The sequence below is a fragment of the Gymnogyps californianus genome, chromosome 23, assembly GCF_018139145.2.
Source record: "Gymnogyps californianus isolate 813 chromosome 23, ASM1813914v2, whole genome shotgun sequence".
NCBI lineage: Eukaryota > Metazoa > Chordata > Aves > Accipitriformes > Cathartidae > Gymnogyps > Gymnogyps californianus.
In genome coordinates, this window is record NC_059493.1 from 580,997 (window position 1) to 597,619 (window position 16,623).

At 40.0% G+C, this 16,623-nt stretch overlaps 2 protein-coding genes across 2 annotated transcripts in view; one reads left to right on the plus strand and one right to left on the minus strand.

The window, feature by feature from the left end:
- The window catches only part of CDS2 (CDP-diacylglycerol synthase 2), a 161,575-nt gene that overhangs the window by 75,384 nt on the left and 69,568 nt on the right, over nt 1-16,623 (plus strand). The gene's annotated exons all lie outside the window — the stretch shown is intronic.
- On the minus strand, nt 8,171-11,691 carry GKN2 (gastrokine 2). The gene is made up of 6 exons (XM_050910294.1): nt 11,680-11,691; nt 11,100-11,153; nt 10,424-10,555; nt 9,792-9,902; nt 8,839-8,992; nt 8,171-8,257 (listed from the first exon to the last, which is right to left on the minus strand). The coding sequence occupies exons 1-6, from the start codon at nt 11,689-11,691 to the stop codon at nt 8,178-8,180; spliced, it is 543 nt and encodes a 180-aa protein (XP_050766251.1). The 3' UTR covers nt 8,171-8,177.

Below are 16,623 nucleotides of genomic sequence, written 5' to 3' on the forward strand. Positions count from 1 at the left end.
TTTGAAATTCCTTCTCTCATCATCTAGTTATTTTATGGAGCTTTGGTATTCATGTGGGTGTTAAACTTCAGGCAACTCTGAGCAGCTTCAGTGACACTGACAAAAGCAAGACTCCTGAACAAAACTTTACAGAAATCTCCAAAATTGTTCCTCTTTCTTTGTCAGCTATATGTCCAAGCAGGCTGTTTGAGGAATACCATTCTTTTCCTTAATGAGAACTCCATTTAAATACTCCCACAGCCCTAAAAGAACAAAGTTCTTGGGAACAATTACTAAATGTATCTTGTCCTTGGTTTTTAGAACTATGGATTCTTAATCTTGAACGATGGACTGGAAGAAAACAGGCTCTGTTCACCAGAAATTATTTTGTTGACAAGTTTGATGAATAGCTTGAACTTATTTAATTGACAACTTGAGTATTAAGCAGAGACGGAATATTTTCTGGCAGTGTTAGTCAATGCCTCAGCACAAGATGGTAATTACAAAGCCAACAGCTTGTAATCATATCAACAAAACACGAGGAAAAATTAGACAAGCATGTCTAATATTTGCTCTGTTTATTTGATGTTAGGGTTGGGATCAAAAAGGGAAAGCAAGTTGTACATAACAGTAAAAGAGATTGATTCAGTAAAAAATACTGTTTAAGTACAGCCTCAAAAATTCAAAGATTAAAATGTACTACATTTCAGTTTCTGTAACTTGATGATTGGAATTATACTGGATAAATTAGGGTTGTCAGCAGCCTCTCTCATTTATGTTTGCCATGCAACTGAAGATCAAATTTTGTCTTTTCTATCTTTTTTAAGGGAAACCGTATAGAACTTCTTAATTTTGGCTTCGATTGCAGCAAAAATTCCAAATATGGTCTGGTCCTCTTAGTCTGGCTTCTGCAACTTTATTGTTTAGGATGTTCAGAATACTTACGTATTGGTTAGCATTACCAAGGAATTTGATCAAATGCTGTTAATAGCTCACTTCACAAGGCAACTGCTGAATTCTCCTCACCTGAAAAAGTGTTGCATGTATCCAACACCAACAAACTGAAGGACTAACTGCTCTCCAAATTTAACTAGCACATCAAAAATGTGACTTTATCTTGGCACATTAAAAAAAAAAAAAAATCACAATGGGCAGGGAAAATGAGAGTCCATAGGTAACAGTTCTATGCAAATATCTTTACAGCCAGGAAGCTTACCTCGTCGATACACAGATTGTTTTCTGATTAGCTGTTATATCATTTTGAGACCATTTTAGTGGTAGCATATGCATACAGAGACTACTCTCTCTCAGGTACTATTTATACTGTATTAACACTTGTGAGGCTCAGGATCATGAAAATACTTTTTAACTGGAGAATTTTTAATCAATCTCCCACTTTTTAGACTCTAGTACTGCTAGCTCTATCATTCTTGTTGTGTTGTAGTTATCTCCTTCACAGATGTTTAACACCTGTAAGCTATGCATAAACACTCCCCTATCTGAAGGATCCCACCCCTCTGGTAGTTCCTCACTTTTCATTAGCAAGACCTCCACATTGAGGATCGTAGCTTGGGGGAGTCTGTAACGTGCTTTAAATCATGCTGCACATCTCCCAGTTTTTCTCAGAGCGGCTTGGCAGATAGGAGTGTCTTGTGAAGCGCGGATGGCAGCTTATCTCATTGAGAGCATGGAACAAGCCCCTCGCAGTCCCTGGTGTTAAAGGGCTCGACTTATCTGGAATGAGTGGCAGAGTGCCCTGGCTCAGCTCTCAGTATATTGCACCCAGGGACATTGCTTAATGTGCTGCTGTCAAACACCTCCCAGTGTGCTCAGGGCAAATTTCTGAATCAGGGAGCTTCTTTAGGTGAAAACAGCCTCTGCTTCCTATCACAGGGGATGGAAAAGGTTATTGGCTACCACTGTTGGCTCAAGCCTTAATGTCCTTATGTCTCAATTTAAACATATTTTTAAATGCTTAACAATCCTTACGTGACCATCTGTACAATGGTGCCAGCAGAACGGGGAAACTCCCCAGCAGTTGGCATCGTGACTATTGTGCTATGTATGGGAAGGATGGATGTACCTGCAAAGTGCCAGGCAGGATTTACAGCCTGCAAACAGATAAAGGCCTTAGCTACCTTCATAGCCTGGGCTGTCCTGGAAACTATGTGAATTACAAGAACCTCCTCAAAAAAACTCATTGTACTGCTTTACCCCTCTACCCTCCTTTATATCCCCACATCTGCTCTCATCCCAGTACCAGCAATTACAAAGTGATTTTTAAAGGATGCCTTCTCCACTCTGAGCATAGCCACAAACGGGTCTACTTTACGCTACATCTGCTTTTCTATCCAACAAGAAATGGCTGGAGCAACTTGAGGTCCCCTTTCAATAGGTCTGAATCACCTTCCCTTCTCTATACACACCCTCAGAAAATTAAATAAAGCAGGAACTGCCAAGTCACATGAGTCTGGCTGCCTCTTACTGAGCTGAGAGAAAGAGCAAAGAAAAGAACTTGCAGAATAGGAAGAGAGATGCTAAAACCAGCAGAGGATGCGGCCATGACGAGTGCTAAGAACAGCAGGACCTGCCTGCAAGGAACAGAGACCTGGCTACAAAACTCCAGCCAGACTGCCAGCCCCCTTTCTCCCCCGGTCCCCTCAAAAAAACTCCAAACCAAACAACGTGCCAGCAGCACATAATTCCTTTGTGGGTTATTCCTGAGGGAAAAGCCTGGCTAAGCAGGATTGGGCAGGGACAGAGACAGATGAGGCTGGTTAGATTTCACTTGGTGGCAATAGGGTTGTGATAAGGAGAGGGAGATAAGAAGGCGGCTTCCACCCTTACCTGTGATCACGGTCAGTGTGTGATTGGCCTTTGTCAGATTTATCTTTCATCGGCTGCTGCATCCCTTTTCTGAAAGAGAAAAGATTTCACTCATTCATATTAGAACTTGTGAATCTTTGCTACTTATGTTTCTAGAACATTTCAAAATCTTTGATTAATAAACCTTGTGCAAATGCAATGCCTTATTAGATAATGGAATATATATACATATTAAAGAGGAAAAAAATGACAAATATTAAGGGATCAAAAAAGAGTTCAGTTAGTCACCAAATAGGGCATAATTACATGTGAAAACAAATATCCCACTGGTTTGGAAATCTGAAAGAATTCTAATCCTCTGCATCCTGATTCAGCTTTTACCTCCTGGGGACCAGGTCTCAGGCTGACAGGGATTCATTTTATTTTGGTTTTGAGTTATGGTTTGCTCCTAATCAGTGTTTTTACTAGCCTAATGACAGCAAGATCTCAATTAACAACCCTGGATTCAGACTGCAATGAGAAAAACATAACTGTTGAGGTTACTGTAACAATTTGCCATCTAGTGGTCAATCAAAATCACACTCAGTTCTTAGCTCAAGCAGAAAGCAAACATGTACCACCAGGATTGGATTATATGCCTTGGAAAATCTGGTATGGCTCACTGGCCAAGACATTTACTTATTTTAAACAAGTAACCGAGTAAAACCTCTCCGGACAATAATTTAAAACCTGAGTATTTAAGGTTAGACACCTTGATTCAAACTGAGCATGTGCTTTCCCTTTACTGGGATGCGTCCTCTTTCCTTCTTGCACATGCATCTTGCCATGTTGTTCAGTGTTCGACCACAGCAATTTGCTCCTGAGTGGTTGGTGGGTATAGAGACACACTCAAGAGGAAAGTTTTTGCCGTCTAAAATTAAGGGATGATTTTTTTTCCTCACGACTATGCATTGTTAGTACAAAAAGGGTGGGAAGACCTAGCAAACGAGGACACTCATTCACATCTTTGCCTTGCCAGCCCAGACCACACAATTTTTGTTTCAAATAGCAGGCTTGATTCTCCAGTCTGACTTCATTTTTCTCTGCTAGTGGACATTCTTCCTATAAGGGAAAATTTGCTAATGTTAATAGCTGTCCCTTTTCATTACTTGATACAAACTGGAGAACTTGTTTTCGCGTATCAGGCAAGATAGATGAAAATCTGCCACTCCTCCTAATTTAAGCAGTCTCTTTCATTTAAATGGTATTGCTCACCAGGGTAAGATTTTCCGGGTTAATCTCTGATTTTAAAATGATCACAACCGGCAAAGGTGTCGTACCTTGACCTTGGTAAATAGTCTTGTACACTGGGAAATTTGGGGAGGTGGTGGGGGGAGGTTCTCAGTGGAATGGGTTCAGTGGTAAAAAGATCTTGGCTTAATGCGCAGCACAGGTGACTAGATAAACTGGTGTCCTTGGCAGTGAGGGACCATAGAGGCTTCCTGCCCACTGATATGTATAAGGATCAAGAAAGGTTAATTGCAGGAGAGTTGGAGATGTGACTGGAATGTGTGCTAATTCTGCCCTCCCCAAACGCTTGACATATTTTAGCTGCCTGTCAGTGTGCATCTAATGATACCATTGCTTGGATTCCAAGCATGCCTTTAAACACCTTTCGGGCTTTTTAAAAAAACTGGGAACAAATAATCAGCATTATTCTGATATCCCAGCCTAGTATAAATATTGTTTGAACTTACAAAAGCTGCCAATGCACACACACACAGATACTCACTCAGGCACACCCAGACACACTCCCAATGTGCTCTCTTCCACATAAAACAAATTCCCCACCTTTTATAGAACAAGCCTGGCTGAGAAGCTAGCTAAACTTCCAAAACATGCATATTACTTTGATGGAGAGAAGCTCTTGGAAAGGTCAGGTAACTTTCAAGATAGTAAGGGTGACATCCCGATACCCTCTTCCTCTCTAGACTCTTTCAGCCAACATCTTTTGGATCTAAGCTTGTGCACTGGCTCCTTTCTTCATTTTTGTGATAGACCTGGGTTCCGGTCCTGGTAGGATCACCACAGCCCTGCCCCTCTCCTGATGCAGATATACCAGTTGCCCGTGCTATTTTCAAGGTGTTAATCTTACACTTAAAGCTAATAAGCCTCACCTTATCCACTCTGCACATTAACGTTAGGCAGTTATTAGGATAAGCACTCTGCTTTGACGACTGTGAACATAACTCTCTCCCATTGTTTCTGAGAACAGTCGCTGGCTGCTCTCCACTTAGGAAGTGGCTGCAATCCTCTGTGGGTCCCTCCTGTGGAAATCAGTGCAAATTTCAGAGCTGGGTGTACATTCCTGTTTGTCCTGTAGTTAGTTACTAAATTCAGAATAAATTTCTTTTGCTCTGCAGCCATTCCTAGCATGATCTTTAAAATCAGTCATATATTGGTGATACCAACAGGCCCAGGCTCAAGGTCTGTAAATTCAGAGCTGTAACATGCCCATCCATATGCCCATGTGAAAACAGACCATCCTCTGAAAAACAGGGGGAAGGAGAACATGGGCATATGGGTCATGTGGTATATGATTCTTCCTATGCTTCCTTTTCTCTTTTGTTGTGAGCTGTATCCCAAAAGGTACAGCAATGTCACAACAGATTTGCCTCCAGGGTGCTCCATCCAGAACAGTTTCCTGTAAGCTCTGCACCTTGGCATTGGAGGTGCTATGAGAGTAGATGGGTAGCTGAAGCATTATTTATCAAACAATAAACACAGTAGTCAAACAAATATATTGCTAACAATACAATGAGATTATGGACTAAAATAAAAGCTAGAAACAATCTTCCGCCATGTTTGAGTACATGAAGGGCAGAAACACTACCTCCCTAGCTCAGACAAAATTAAATGGCAGATAACAAGGTATTGAGGCTTGTTTCAGAGTTCTTTGTAGAACTAGTTGCTCTTGTATTAAGTGCAAATCTACTGAGCTTGTGACACTGCCTTCAAAATTAGGTAGTAAACACTAAAAGCTTATTGGTAAGCTTTTAGACCTATATGCAATACTTTCTAAACCAAAACAGCAAGGACTCAAATATGCTTACAATTTAAATGAAATTCAGTCAAACAACAGACAGATTTTTTTAAGCCATCAGTGAAGACTAAAGAACTGGATTGAGTTCCTGCCTCAGTCACAGACAATTTCCATGATAGCAGTCAAACCATACAGAGTAGATTGTGCTTCAGTTTCCCATTGATAGTATCAAGGCAGCAATGCATCCCTTATTTTTGTCCATTTAGAATAGTCCTCATGAGCTGTAAGCAACTGTGCAAGAGAAGAATAGGACTCTCTTCACATGAGTAATGCTCTTTATCCCTGAGTCAATGGAAGAGTTTAGCCCTGCCTCTTTTATAACCATGCATAACCACTCAGTTGTTTTATTCAGATCTCACTCACATGTCTCAGAACACTGTTCCATTAATAAACGAATGCAGTAGGTAGAGGGCTGCTTTAAAGTAACCAGTTCTGATTAAACTAGTAGCAACAGGATGAGAGTCTCAAAGGACCATTATTACACTGCACACACGGTAAAGGTTCAGATTCATCTATACTGCAATTAGACAGAAAACCAGATTGTATTGACTTATTATTTTAAATAACATTGAATAATAACCTTAGAATAATAAGACTCAGCTTTGTTCGTACATCTAGTCTGCCTCTCTGGAAGCTCTACCAGTTTGTTCCTTTGGGATCTACTTCAGTCTCTGGTCTTCAAACTTTCACTGGACAGTCGATGTCAGGTCAGCATCCCTAAAGAAATAATCCAAAGATATATAAAGCCTGAGATAATTAAAGCAGTTATTTTCTATATTTTGAAGAGCTTAGCTGACTTGGGGCAGGGGTGGGGGCTTGTCATGACTTCCATGCCCTCTAACAGAAGAATACACAAGGAAAGGGTTGAAACTTGGAAACTAGATTAGGGCTTCCAACTGAGTTTTGAAGGTCTTGGAACAACAGCCTCTCTGGACACTGCAACCACAAAAGCTTTGAAAGTCACAACCCACATGAGTACTCTTGCCAAGCAGCGCTCTCAAAGAGTGCTTTGAGGTGTTTCACAACCCCTGTGCATCAGCCAAGAACATCACAACTACAACTCCTAGTTTCACTTCCCACCAGCGAGCGCCACTTCAAAATACAACTAAACAGGCTATTCTGTATCTTGCAGACACACACAAGTATTCCTGGACTTAACTACCAAAGTTTGACTCTCCAGAAACATTCTTTGGATCACCAAGAACCTGTAGCCTGTTGTGAATACAATTAATCTAAAAGAACAGTTTCACCATATGATAAACTGCTCTTTTAATAAATAGCAGATGGTTTGACCAGGAGTCTGATGTGAAAATAACAAATTGCAGACCTGGGGCCAGTTTCCTGGACTCCATAGGCATTCCTGCCATTGCCCTCTGGCAGCCATTCAAGGCTCCAATAAACAGTAAACATTTAGTCTTCAGCCCCAAAATATACACTCCTTCCAAGCACTGATGGAAAGGATGTGTGAATTCAACCATTCACTGAGATCTACCAGAGGAGCAGGCAGGCAGCACCAATGCTGCCTCATCTTGTATTTTAATCAGCTCCTGACACAAACTACTCTCCAACATATGCAGGGCACTCAGCAAGCGGTCACAGCTCTTTTTTACACTGGCATTGTGTGAAAAGGTAATTTTATTCTGGGTTACTTTTATTCTGGGTTATGACCTTTTTAGGCATGGGACAGTCTCCTCTGTCCAGGCTTGAAAAATGCCCAAACAAAAAGCTCTCTGACCCACTGCACCCATTCAAATTGCTACAAATTTTCACTGGCCCTGCAGTCTTCAAGCTGCTTTGCAGCAAACGTTGGTAACAGAGATCTGCTCCCTCCCTTCATCTAACCATTCATCTGTTAGCTCCCTCCCTCCAGCAATTGTACATAAGGTGACTCAGCACCTGAAGAGGCTGGGTGCTGATGCCAAAGGGAAGTTCTCCACTGGAAAAAACTATCCTGTTACTGTTTCTTCATTAGCATGAAGCATATACCAATGCCTAGGTCATGTTGCAGCTGGAGCATAGGAATGCACCAAAGGGAAAGGTATCTCTTCTGTAGGAAGACTAGCAAGGCCCACTTTATTTCCATTCTGCTTTTGCATAAAGAAAAAAGACAAAGCGTTTTAATTACTGCATTATCTTTATTTGTATATCATAGGTTTGTTGCACTCAAAGCTTAGGATAGACAAGTTGAGTCTAACACCAAGTTTTGTTCCTGTTGGAGAACATGGCTACCATCACAAAAGCATGCAAAGAAACAAGCTGTTTCCATGCAGCAGAATTGTCAAGATCCAGCCTAATGGACTTTTTCACAGATTTTAATGCCCAAAATGCTTGGAATTCCTGCTTTGGCACAGCCATGAACATTCAGTGGTGCTAAAAGAAACAAGAAAATGAAGATATTATCAGTGACAAGATCCCAGTATCCAGCAAGGAAAAGTCTGCTTAGCACACAGATTTCAATGCCCAATTATGGTCCTATTTGAGGCTCCTGTTGGTCTCAATTGATACTGTGTAAAACTTTTATGGTGTAACTCAAAGGGAGGAAATGTCTGTACAGCTTTAAATCACCTTTGTGCTCTTCCTTTCCCATAACCTGCATACAGCAGGTAGCATACTGGCATACAATAGATGCCTTGTGGGACCATTGTATCATCAGGGCGTAAGTTGGGTACAGCTGCTACACAGTGGCTTCCTCTGACACCAGGCAAAGCACTTTGGTTGGAACAGCCGTTTCAGATATTTAGATGCCTAACGATGACAAACAGTGCTTTATCTGATTTTTCCAAAGGATCCCAGAGCCTTACCCTTTCAATCCTGCTAGGTAGCTTACTCCTCCTCTCTAAAACAGGGCAATATGTTCCTGCCTCAAAGGTCCCACATGGACTTAGGTTTAAAGGATAGAAAGGTGCTTATGCACTGTAACAGAAGCATTACGTTCTGATCTTGTAACTTACGTTGAGTCTCTACAAGCTGGTAGAGAGGCAGACCTCTGCAGAGTTGTTCAATGGGTTTACCGTAGACAAGCCAGTCTTTGATAGTCCCAAATATGGAACGGCCAGATTGAAACTGTACCCACACATTATCTGGAGAGTATATTGCCTTCATAGTCTAAAAAGAAGATGTTAGACATCATCAATAATGTAGCTTTGGTTTCATTCTACTAGGACACCCTTTGAGAAAATCTCAAAATCTAAAAATCACCTTCCTTTGCCTCACACAAAGCATTAGCTAAAGAAGCTACATGCTTTTAAAGAAAAATATTTCCAATCTATTCAGAAACAAAGTTCACTAGATACTAATTCTGCCAACATAGCAAAATTGAGCTGTATTACTATCATAATAAGTTATGTTAATTGGCAGTACGTTTTGCTGTAAATACGCTACTGTTAGGCTGTCATAAAATGGGCCAGAACTCAAGTTCATGTCCAGGCAACACTTCCAGTCACCTTCATGAAACTTTTGTCTGAAATAGGAAAGTCAAAGTCTGGTCAAAGTAAATTGATTTCTAAATTCCGTTCTGCAAACGAAATTCTTTCAAGTTATGTCAAGCTCAAAATATCAGCATAACAACGAAAAAAGGAAAAGCCCATCTGAACTCTTATTGTGATCACCTCAAAATAGTAAAATTACACTACTTCCAAGGACAGGGGATCTTACAGTTCTAGGCACAATGACAATCCACTATAAAACCACGGGGGGGGCATGATTGCTCATTATCTTAAAAGAATTTTCTATATGATATTCACTTTAAGTTCTGTCTTGTCACATCTGCTTCATCATTGCTAACGCAGTACAAATTCCTAACAACAGCTGTTCTTAAAGGCAGAATGGAGGGCTCCCATCACACCACACAACTCTTACACAGTAGACTTTCTTGTATACAGTATGGGTTTCACTACAAAGTCACCTTTCGTTCAAAAGCCAGGCGTCCAATTTCTTGCAGCTCTGGGATGTATTTCTTATTCATTTTCATGATAAAGCAGGCATTTCGTGAAAATAACCTTGTTGCAATATACCCCTGTGATTAAAAAAATTATAGTTAATTAATTAATTAAAAATGACTACCACTAATGTTAGCTGACTCTCTCTACTCTTTTGGACAATCTAGAAGAAACACAAAGTGGCTACAGAGGCTGCTATTGTGGAATGACTCTGCATTTACATTGTCACCATTGGGGAATGGAAGCAGCCTGCCCACGCTCATGTCTGTCCATAAAACTGGAAGTATCGTTTCCGACAGACTTCTGCTGCACTTGCTATACATGAATGATGGCGGCCCATTCCTAACTCTAACTTCATTGAGGTCAGTGACATTCTTCTCACTTTCACGAACTGCCACCACAGGTTTCATTACAAGTCTCTTAAACTGCACCATCATACGGGTGAAACAAAGAGATGGCCTAAGAGGAGGAAAGGTGATGGGGGTCTTCAAAGAAACAGTGTTTCAGGACAACTTATGGTGAGAATGCACTAAAATAATTTCTCAGTTTAAAAACTTCCTCAGAGATTAAGTCTAGGCAGATTCTTAGATTTACTTACATGCGAGTAGTCAAAAATGGTATCAGAGGAGTACACGCCAGCACGGACATGGGCTTCAACAATGTGGTTCTCATTCTGGATAGTCATAGTTCCAGTGACATAGTCATCGTCAGCTTCTCGCAGGAGAAAGGTCTTTGGTAAAAAACACAAAATCATTGTTCATCATCTGGCTCACACCTTTAAAAGGCGCAATATAAACAAATGCTTTCTCTCAAATAAACAAGTATGATTGCTTTATGTAAATACTAAATCCCTTAACAGCCCTCTAGCAGTCTCAGGAGGCTCTTGAGGCAGAGATTAATTACGCAAGAGTGCATCAGGGTGAGAAAGGAGGGGACAGGCCCTCACTGCAGGCTAAGCACAAACAACACGGGGCATCCCAGTCATTATGTGTGGCAGCAGGGACTAGCAGGAGACTGCAACAGTCTCCAAATTCCAGCTTGAGCTAAGGGGACCTATGCCCCCCCAACTTCCTTGTTACTATGCACCTGCACAGAACCGCCTCTTTGGCCGATATGATTGTCACCTTTGGCAAATGCTATTTTTCTCTACACTTAGCAATAAGCATCTTGTTAGTTTCTTCTGTGCTTTTCTTGCTATTATATTCGCCTCCTGCCCAGGAACCCAATACATTTTAAATGCGTACATGCACTAGAAGGCTTATCAGTCTACTTACCTCCAATGCAGAAGTCTGAGTCCAAAAGACTCCCAGCAAAATGAGAACTGCAGCCTGTAAAAGGAATAAGCATTCTCACTCAACAGAAACACCAGGCAGTGCCATAAAAAAAAAAACCTCATGAATTGAGGGAAGCAGCTATAGCATCAGTTTGAGAAATCACCCACTTAACACATGTATTAGTTGAAAACAATTACAATTCTTCATTGTAAAATTCTTGCTATTAGGCTGTCTTTTGCCTGTAACTGAAAAAGCAGAATAACTTAACCATTACATTTTTCAAAAGTCCTTCCTTGATTTGCCTCTACAACCGTAATTATTAAATCATAACTAAATCCCCCTTCTGAATTGTAATCAAGTTCTGCACTCTTTGCTCAAATGATGCTTCCACTGACTCCAAGGGGATTACTGTACACCCAAGAAATGCAAGTTTCCCACTGAACAACCCAAACAAACAATACACAGATCATATTAGTCCCAGTACTGTACCACTTACTTGAGCATCATCTTCTCTATCCTTTTGTTTCTAAAAACAAGGAACTTTTTATAATACAATTTCAACAAAAATGGATATACTCACAAATCCGTTCATTTTTCTTTCAGACAAGAACAAGAGGCTGCAGAAAGTAAGAATGCAAGAAAATCCCAAAGACCTTCAACTTTTATATCGTGCTGGAGGTGTGGGAAATACGTGACAGAACTTTTCTTCGTGACTCGAACAAGTCGATATCTACATCCCACACTGTGGTAAGCCTCATATCTGAATTTTGGGTTGGCACAGATAACCTGACTCCGATATGTTAAAAGCACTCAGTCAGCTTTTGTTAAATCAATCACTCTACAAATGGCTATTATTTACTGGTTTAAATGTCAGAGGAGTTCCCACTCTTGCTGGTTCCATTTTTTAAATATTTAACAGGATATTGTCCAGAATTAAATGGCATCAGGAATAACTCTGCTATTCACTGATACAAACTGCATTTTGTCTTCTGAAATATAATCCCTAACAGTCTGATAGTTTGCAGACAAATCCTGGAAAGAAATACCTATGTCACGGTGGCCTACATGCCAGCCACTGAACAGACCAATTCTTCAGCCATTTCTTCCATCTAATATATGCATGAACTCTTAACAAGAAGTGCTGCTCATTTTGGATCAGTTACCATGATGTATACAACACATGCATTGAAACTAGTGACATAATTAGGAATAAAAACTGTGCTTCACAAGACAATCTGGGTAACTTCTAGCCTCCTCAGCATACAAAGGAGCGACATGAAACTTCAGAGGATGGGCGGTTCACACAAGGTCACAAAACAAAAGGAGCAGGATAGGGATTCCTCCTTTAAAGCTACCACTGTTTTCTGTATTTTATGAAAATGTCAATGACCGCATGGTACTGCCGTGAGAAGTATTCTCCTATGACCAGAGTCTCGCCTGGACTGCTCCTCACCTGTGACTCCACATCAGCCAGTGCCAGAACCTTGACGAATCACACCCTACTTTCTACCAGAAAGTCATAATTGAGGCCTATTCCCTTCTAATAAAAGAAAATCTCAACCTAATAGCCAACACATTTCTGTAATCTCAGTCATCAGAGAAAAGGTGAAAGAGATTGTATGGAAATCTCTCTCAGCAAACAGGCCTCAATGAAAAAAAAGGAAATCACACATATTTGCTTTATTCCACCTAACTCCGCACAGAAAATGTTATCTCAAGTGTAACAAAGCTGCACTGCTATGCAATATATCAGAATACATATAAACAGATATCAAATTGTGACAAGCATGATTGGATTAGACTAATTAGTTTAGATTAATGTTACCCTCCTCTTGAAAGCTGGCTCTGTCCCTTCTTCTCAAAAGATTCTTTGTTTCTAAGATTACAGATATGTAAGAAAGACTCAGAGTAGATTTCAGCAGTCAAATAAACCTTTCATAGCAGGAATCTAACACGGTTCAGGCACCACAAGCTAAAACTAAAAGCTTTAGTAAGTTTTAAATGCTTTTAAACTAAAGCTTCAATTAACTTTCCATTAGTCATTATGTCTTCATATACTCATTTCTTCTGAAAAACAACCAAGAAGCATGAGCTTCTGCTTTCTTAAGCATCGATACGCTTAGGTACAGGTAAGAGCAGAGCAACATGTGAAATCGACAGTTACTTAGTGAAGGAGAATTACAACAATAGCCATGATCTCATGATTTTCACCTTATATTGGACTGACTGAATTTTGCTGATCCAATCAGACAAGGTCAAAAATTAAAGATTTCTAAAAAGCATTTGACTAATTAACATTATTGCAAGAGAGAACATACTCCTAATTGTCTCAGGCAAAGCCTAGATATACTTCCAATAGGAAAGCCTTGCTTTTTGGAGACTTTTTCCCCCACAGTTAATCACACATCTCCCAGTAACACACCTGAATTAGCACACATGCACTCGGAGGCAAGACTACCCCGACTACACCAGAGTCCTCTAAGCACCCTTCTATATTAAGTAACTGAAGTAAAGAGCTGCATAAGAAGGGCTATAACCCGCTCTAATTTCCCTTTTGCCAGTCCTCAGGCAGAGGTAGGTTTAGCTTCGGATGCCATGCCTCAGAACCACCTGGTGAACATGAAATTTCACACTGATGCCCACACTCTCAAAGTAGTCTTCTTGCTTTCTATACTTTCATGTAAGTGAAGACTCTCAAATTTTTCCCCAGATAAAATCACTTTTTCCTCAACTGTTACACTTGCAGTCAGGTTGGTCATGTCAGGGAAGCCAGCAGAAAATGGAATTTGAGTAACGTTCAGAACAAGTAACAGGTTATTACAACACAGCAATGTTTATTGTCGCAGGAAACTTAACTTCTCTGTTATTTTCTCAAGGCCAAATATTTTCAAATACATTCTAATTTACCCTGATGAAACATGACTAAGCTACAGAATTACTCTTAATCTATGTAAGTAAAATTGCCAGAAGAATTTGACCCACTATTTGGCACTGTCATCCACTAAAAGTCATTTAAACAAACCAACCTTGAACATCAAATGAAAAGAATAATGGTACAATTTCAGTTCCAGTCTGATTACCAAACAGGAATTTTAACACATAAGGGAGATGGATTCAAACAAGTTAAGGTGAGATTATACTATCATAATAAACTCTCCTGGTGACCCATGGGGTTTTTTTCCAGGTACTTTTCATAAATATTTACTTTATCAGGGAGTGAGCAGGTAGTGCGAGAAAAGTAAAGAACGAAGCACCACCTCAAAAAATCAACAAAATTCTCTATGCTTCCATTTGCATTCGGCTGGGCATGCCACACACTAGATAAAGATGGGGTGACACAGTCTAGAAAAATCTCTGTAGCACAAGGACAGGTCAAGCAGAATTAATCACATTCCGGTAGTTAAAGAAATAAATCAAGCTTCAAGGATAAATCTAGAAATAATTTCAGTAGTTTTATTCTTGCTAGACAGTAAGGTGTAAAAAGACAAGTGAAAATGTAAGCGTGTGCACAAAATGAAACACTAATTTGAGAAAAGGCTTAAAACTGGAACAGCTCTTAGCCTTGGGAGTTTGCTGCACAGCAGTACAAGAATTTAGTACGGAAACAGAATGCCTTGAGCAGAGCTTTAAAAATGAGACAGAGACAAACTTGTACTGGAAAAAGAACAGGGTCTTATACAGTAAAAGCACCCCTCCCTGCCCTTCTTCCTGGCTTCTACTATTGTAATTAGTTTCATAAGCTATTCTTAATGTCAAATGCTCTAGCTGTGTGTGTTTGCCATACAAACTACTCGAGCAATCAGAAGTTGATGGAAGATCTGGAGATTCAGGCTTCCAAGTGTGACGCATCACTGTAATGGCCAAATTGGCTACGGTTGTTGGAAGAAATGGACAAAACCGCTTTCCAACTCACTGCTAACGACACCACAGGGATTAGCATTATAAAGTTTGGTTTCTCAATGCCTTTCTTGAGAACTAGTCAATTAATTAAATTTCCAGAGACGATGAGAGGATTTCGTGACATACAAAATAAGACTTTTACATGCATCTTGGAGGCTAAGGACATACCTGTCTCCATTTGGCATCCACAAATCAGTCCAATTAGAAGAACTGGAAGACTTTTCCCTTAGTAACTTATTACTTTCATTAACCGTATTTTACACCTCATGCAACTTGCAAAGTGGGTGCAAAATAGATGAAAAACAGCTCTCCACTCACAGTGCTGGCATACTGCTACACCTCCTCTGCACTCATGTAGTCCTAGCAAGACATCAGTTAGTAGCAGAATGACAGTGTAGCCCTGACGGGTGTAAATGAGAATTGGGCCTCATGTTCTCAACTAAAGATTCCCTGGCTTCTCCAGTAATGGCTGCAACAATGATCCTCAGCAACTGATGACAGTGGAGAACTTTATTCAGAGACTTTAGTTTACAATGACACTGAGTCCCCATCATGCCATTCTGGCAACAAAAAGGAAACTTAAGTGCACAAACCCATACTGAACTACAGTAAAGTGCACAATTAGTATACAGAGGGACTGATAGAGTTGCTATTAAATAAGAAGCACTTTTGGAGTAGGTAAATGAGCACCTCTGAAAGTGCTTCTTCTGTAACAGGCACAGCTAAGAAACAAATCCAAATTATCTCAGGCTATACATATATATATATCTTAGTTTATTAAACAGCAATGGACAATATTCCTGGGCAAAGAGACTCGGACATTTGTACTGGCCAATTAAAAAAACTAAACATTTTGCAAAGTTTCTGCAACAAAGCAAATAAACTCTTATGCCGTCGCTCTGTATATAATCATCAAATCCAGAGAAATATTAAAATCTACTTTCTAAATAATAGTTGACATAAAATGCCCATTGTTACGGCTCCTCCCTTACTCATTTTTTTGTTATCTCCAGTTTATGGTCCCTTTCTAGAATTAGTCCTTAGTCCATAATCAGGTACTACTTTCATGAAGAGGCTCTGTGAAGATACATAGGCCATGCCTGAAGACTGGAAAGCAGATCCGAACTGAACGAGCTCAGAAAGGATTGTTAACAAAAGAACTCAGTAATTTCTATGATTTACAACCAACCTCATGATTTCTATGGACTGACTGAACATTTTTAACATAGCAAGATTACTACCTCTGTTGATTTAAAAGATGGTATCAGCTATAGATAAAACATTAGGCTGAGTCCTTTGCCACGTAGGCAAAGTGTCACTACAAATTTTATTAGGCATCTATTCTCTGGTTCTGATTTTTTTTTCCCCCCTCCATTTAAAAGTTACTATAAAATACATTGAACTTAGCATGACAAGTTTTCTTTCATCTTCCTGTATGTAATGAATTCAATCAGGCTGGTATCAAAGTCTCCGCTTATCAGAGCACTTCACAGAATCGTGATAGGTTTCCTGGGGAACACAGGGCACATACCAATAAGGTAAACCCATTTTAAGATTTAACTTTGGGATACTACTGTGTAAAAACTGAGAGTACACATCAATTACCAGCAGATTGTGCCTCGCC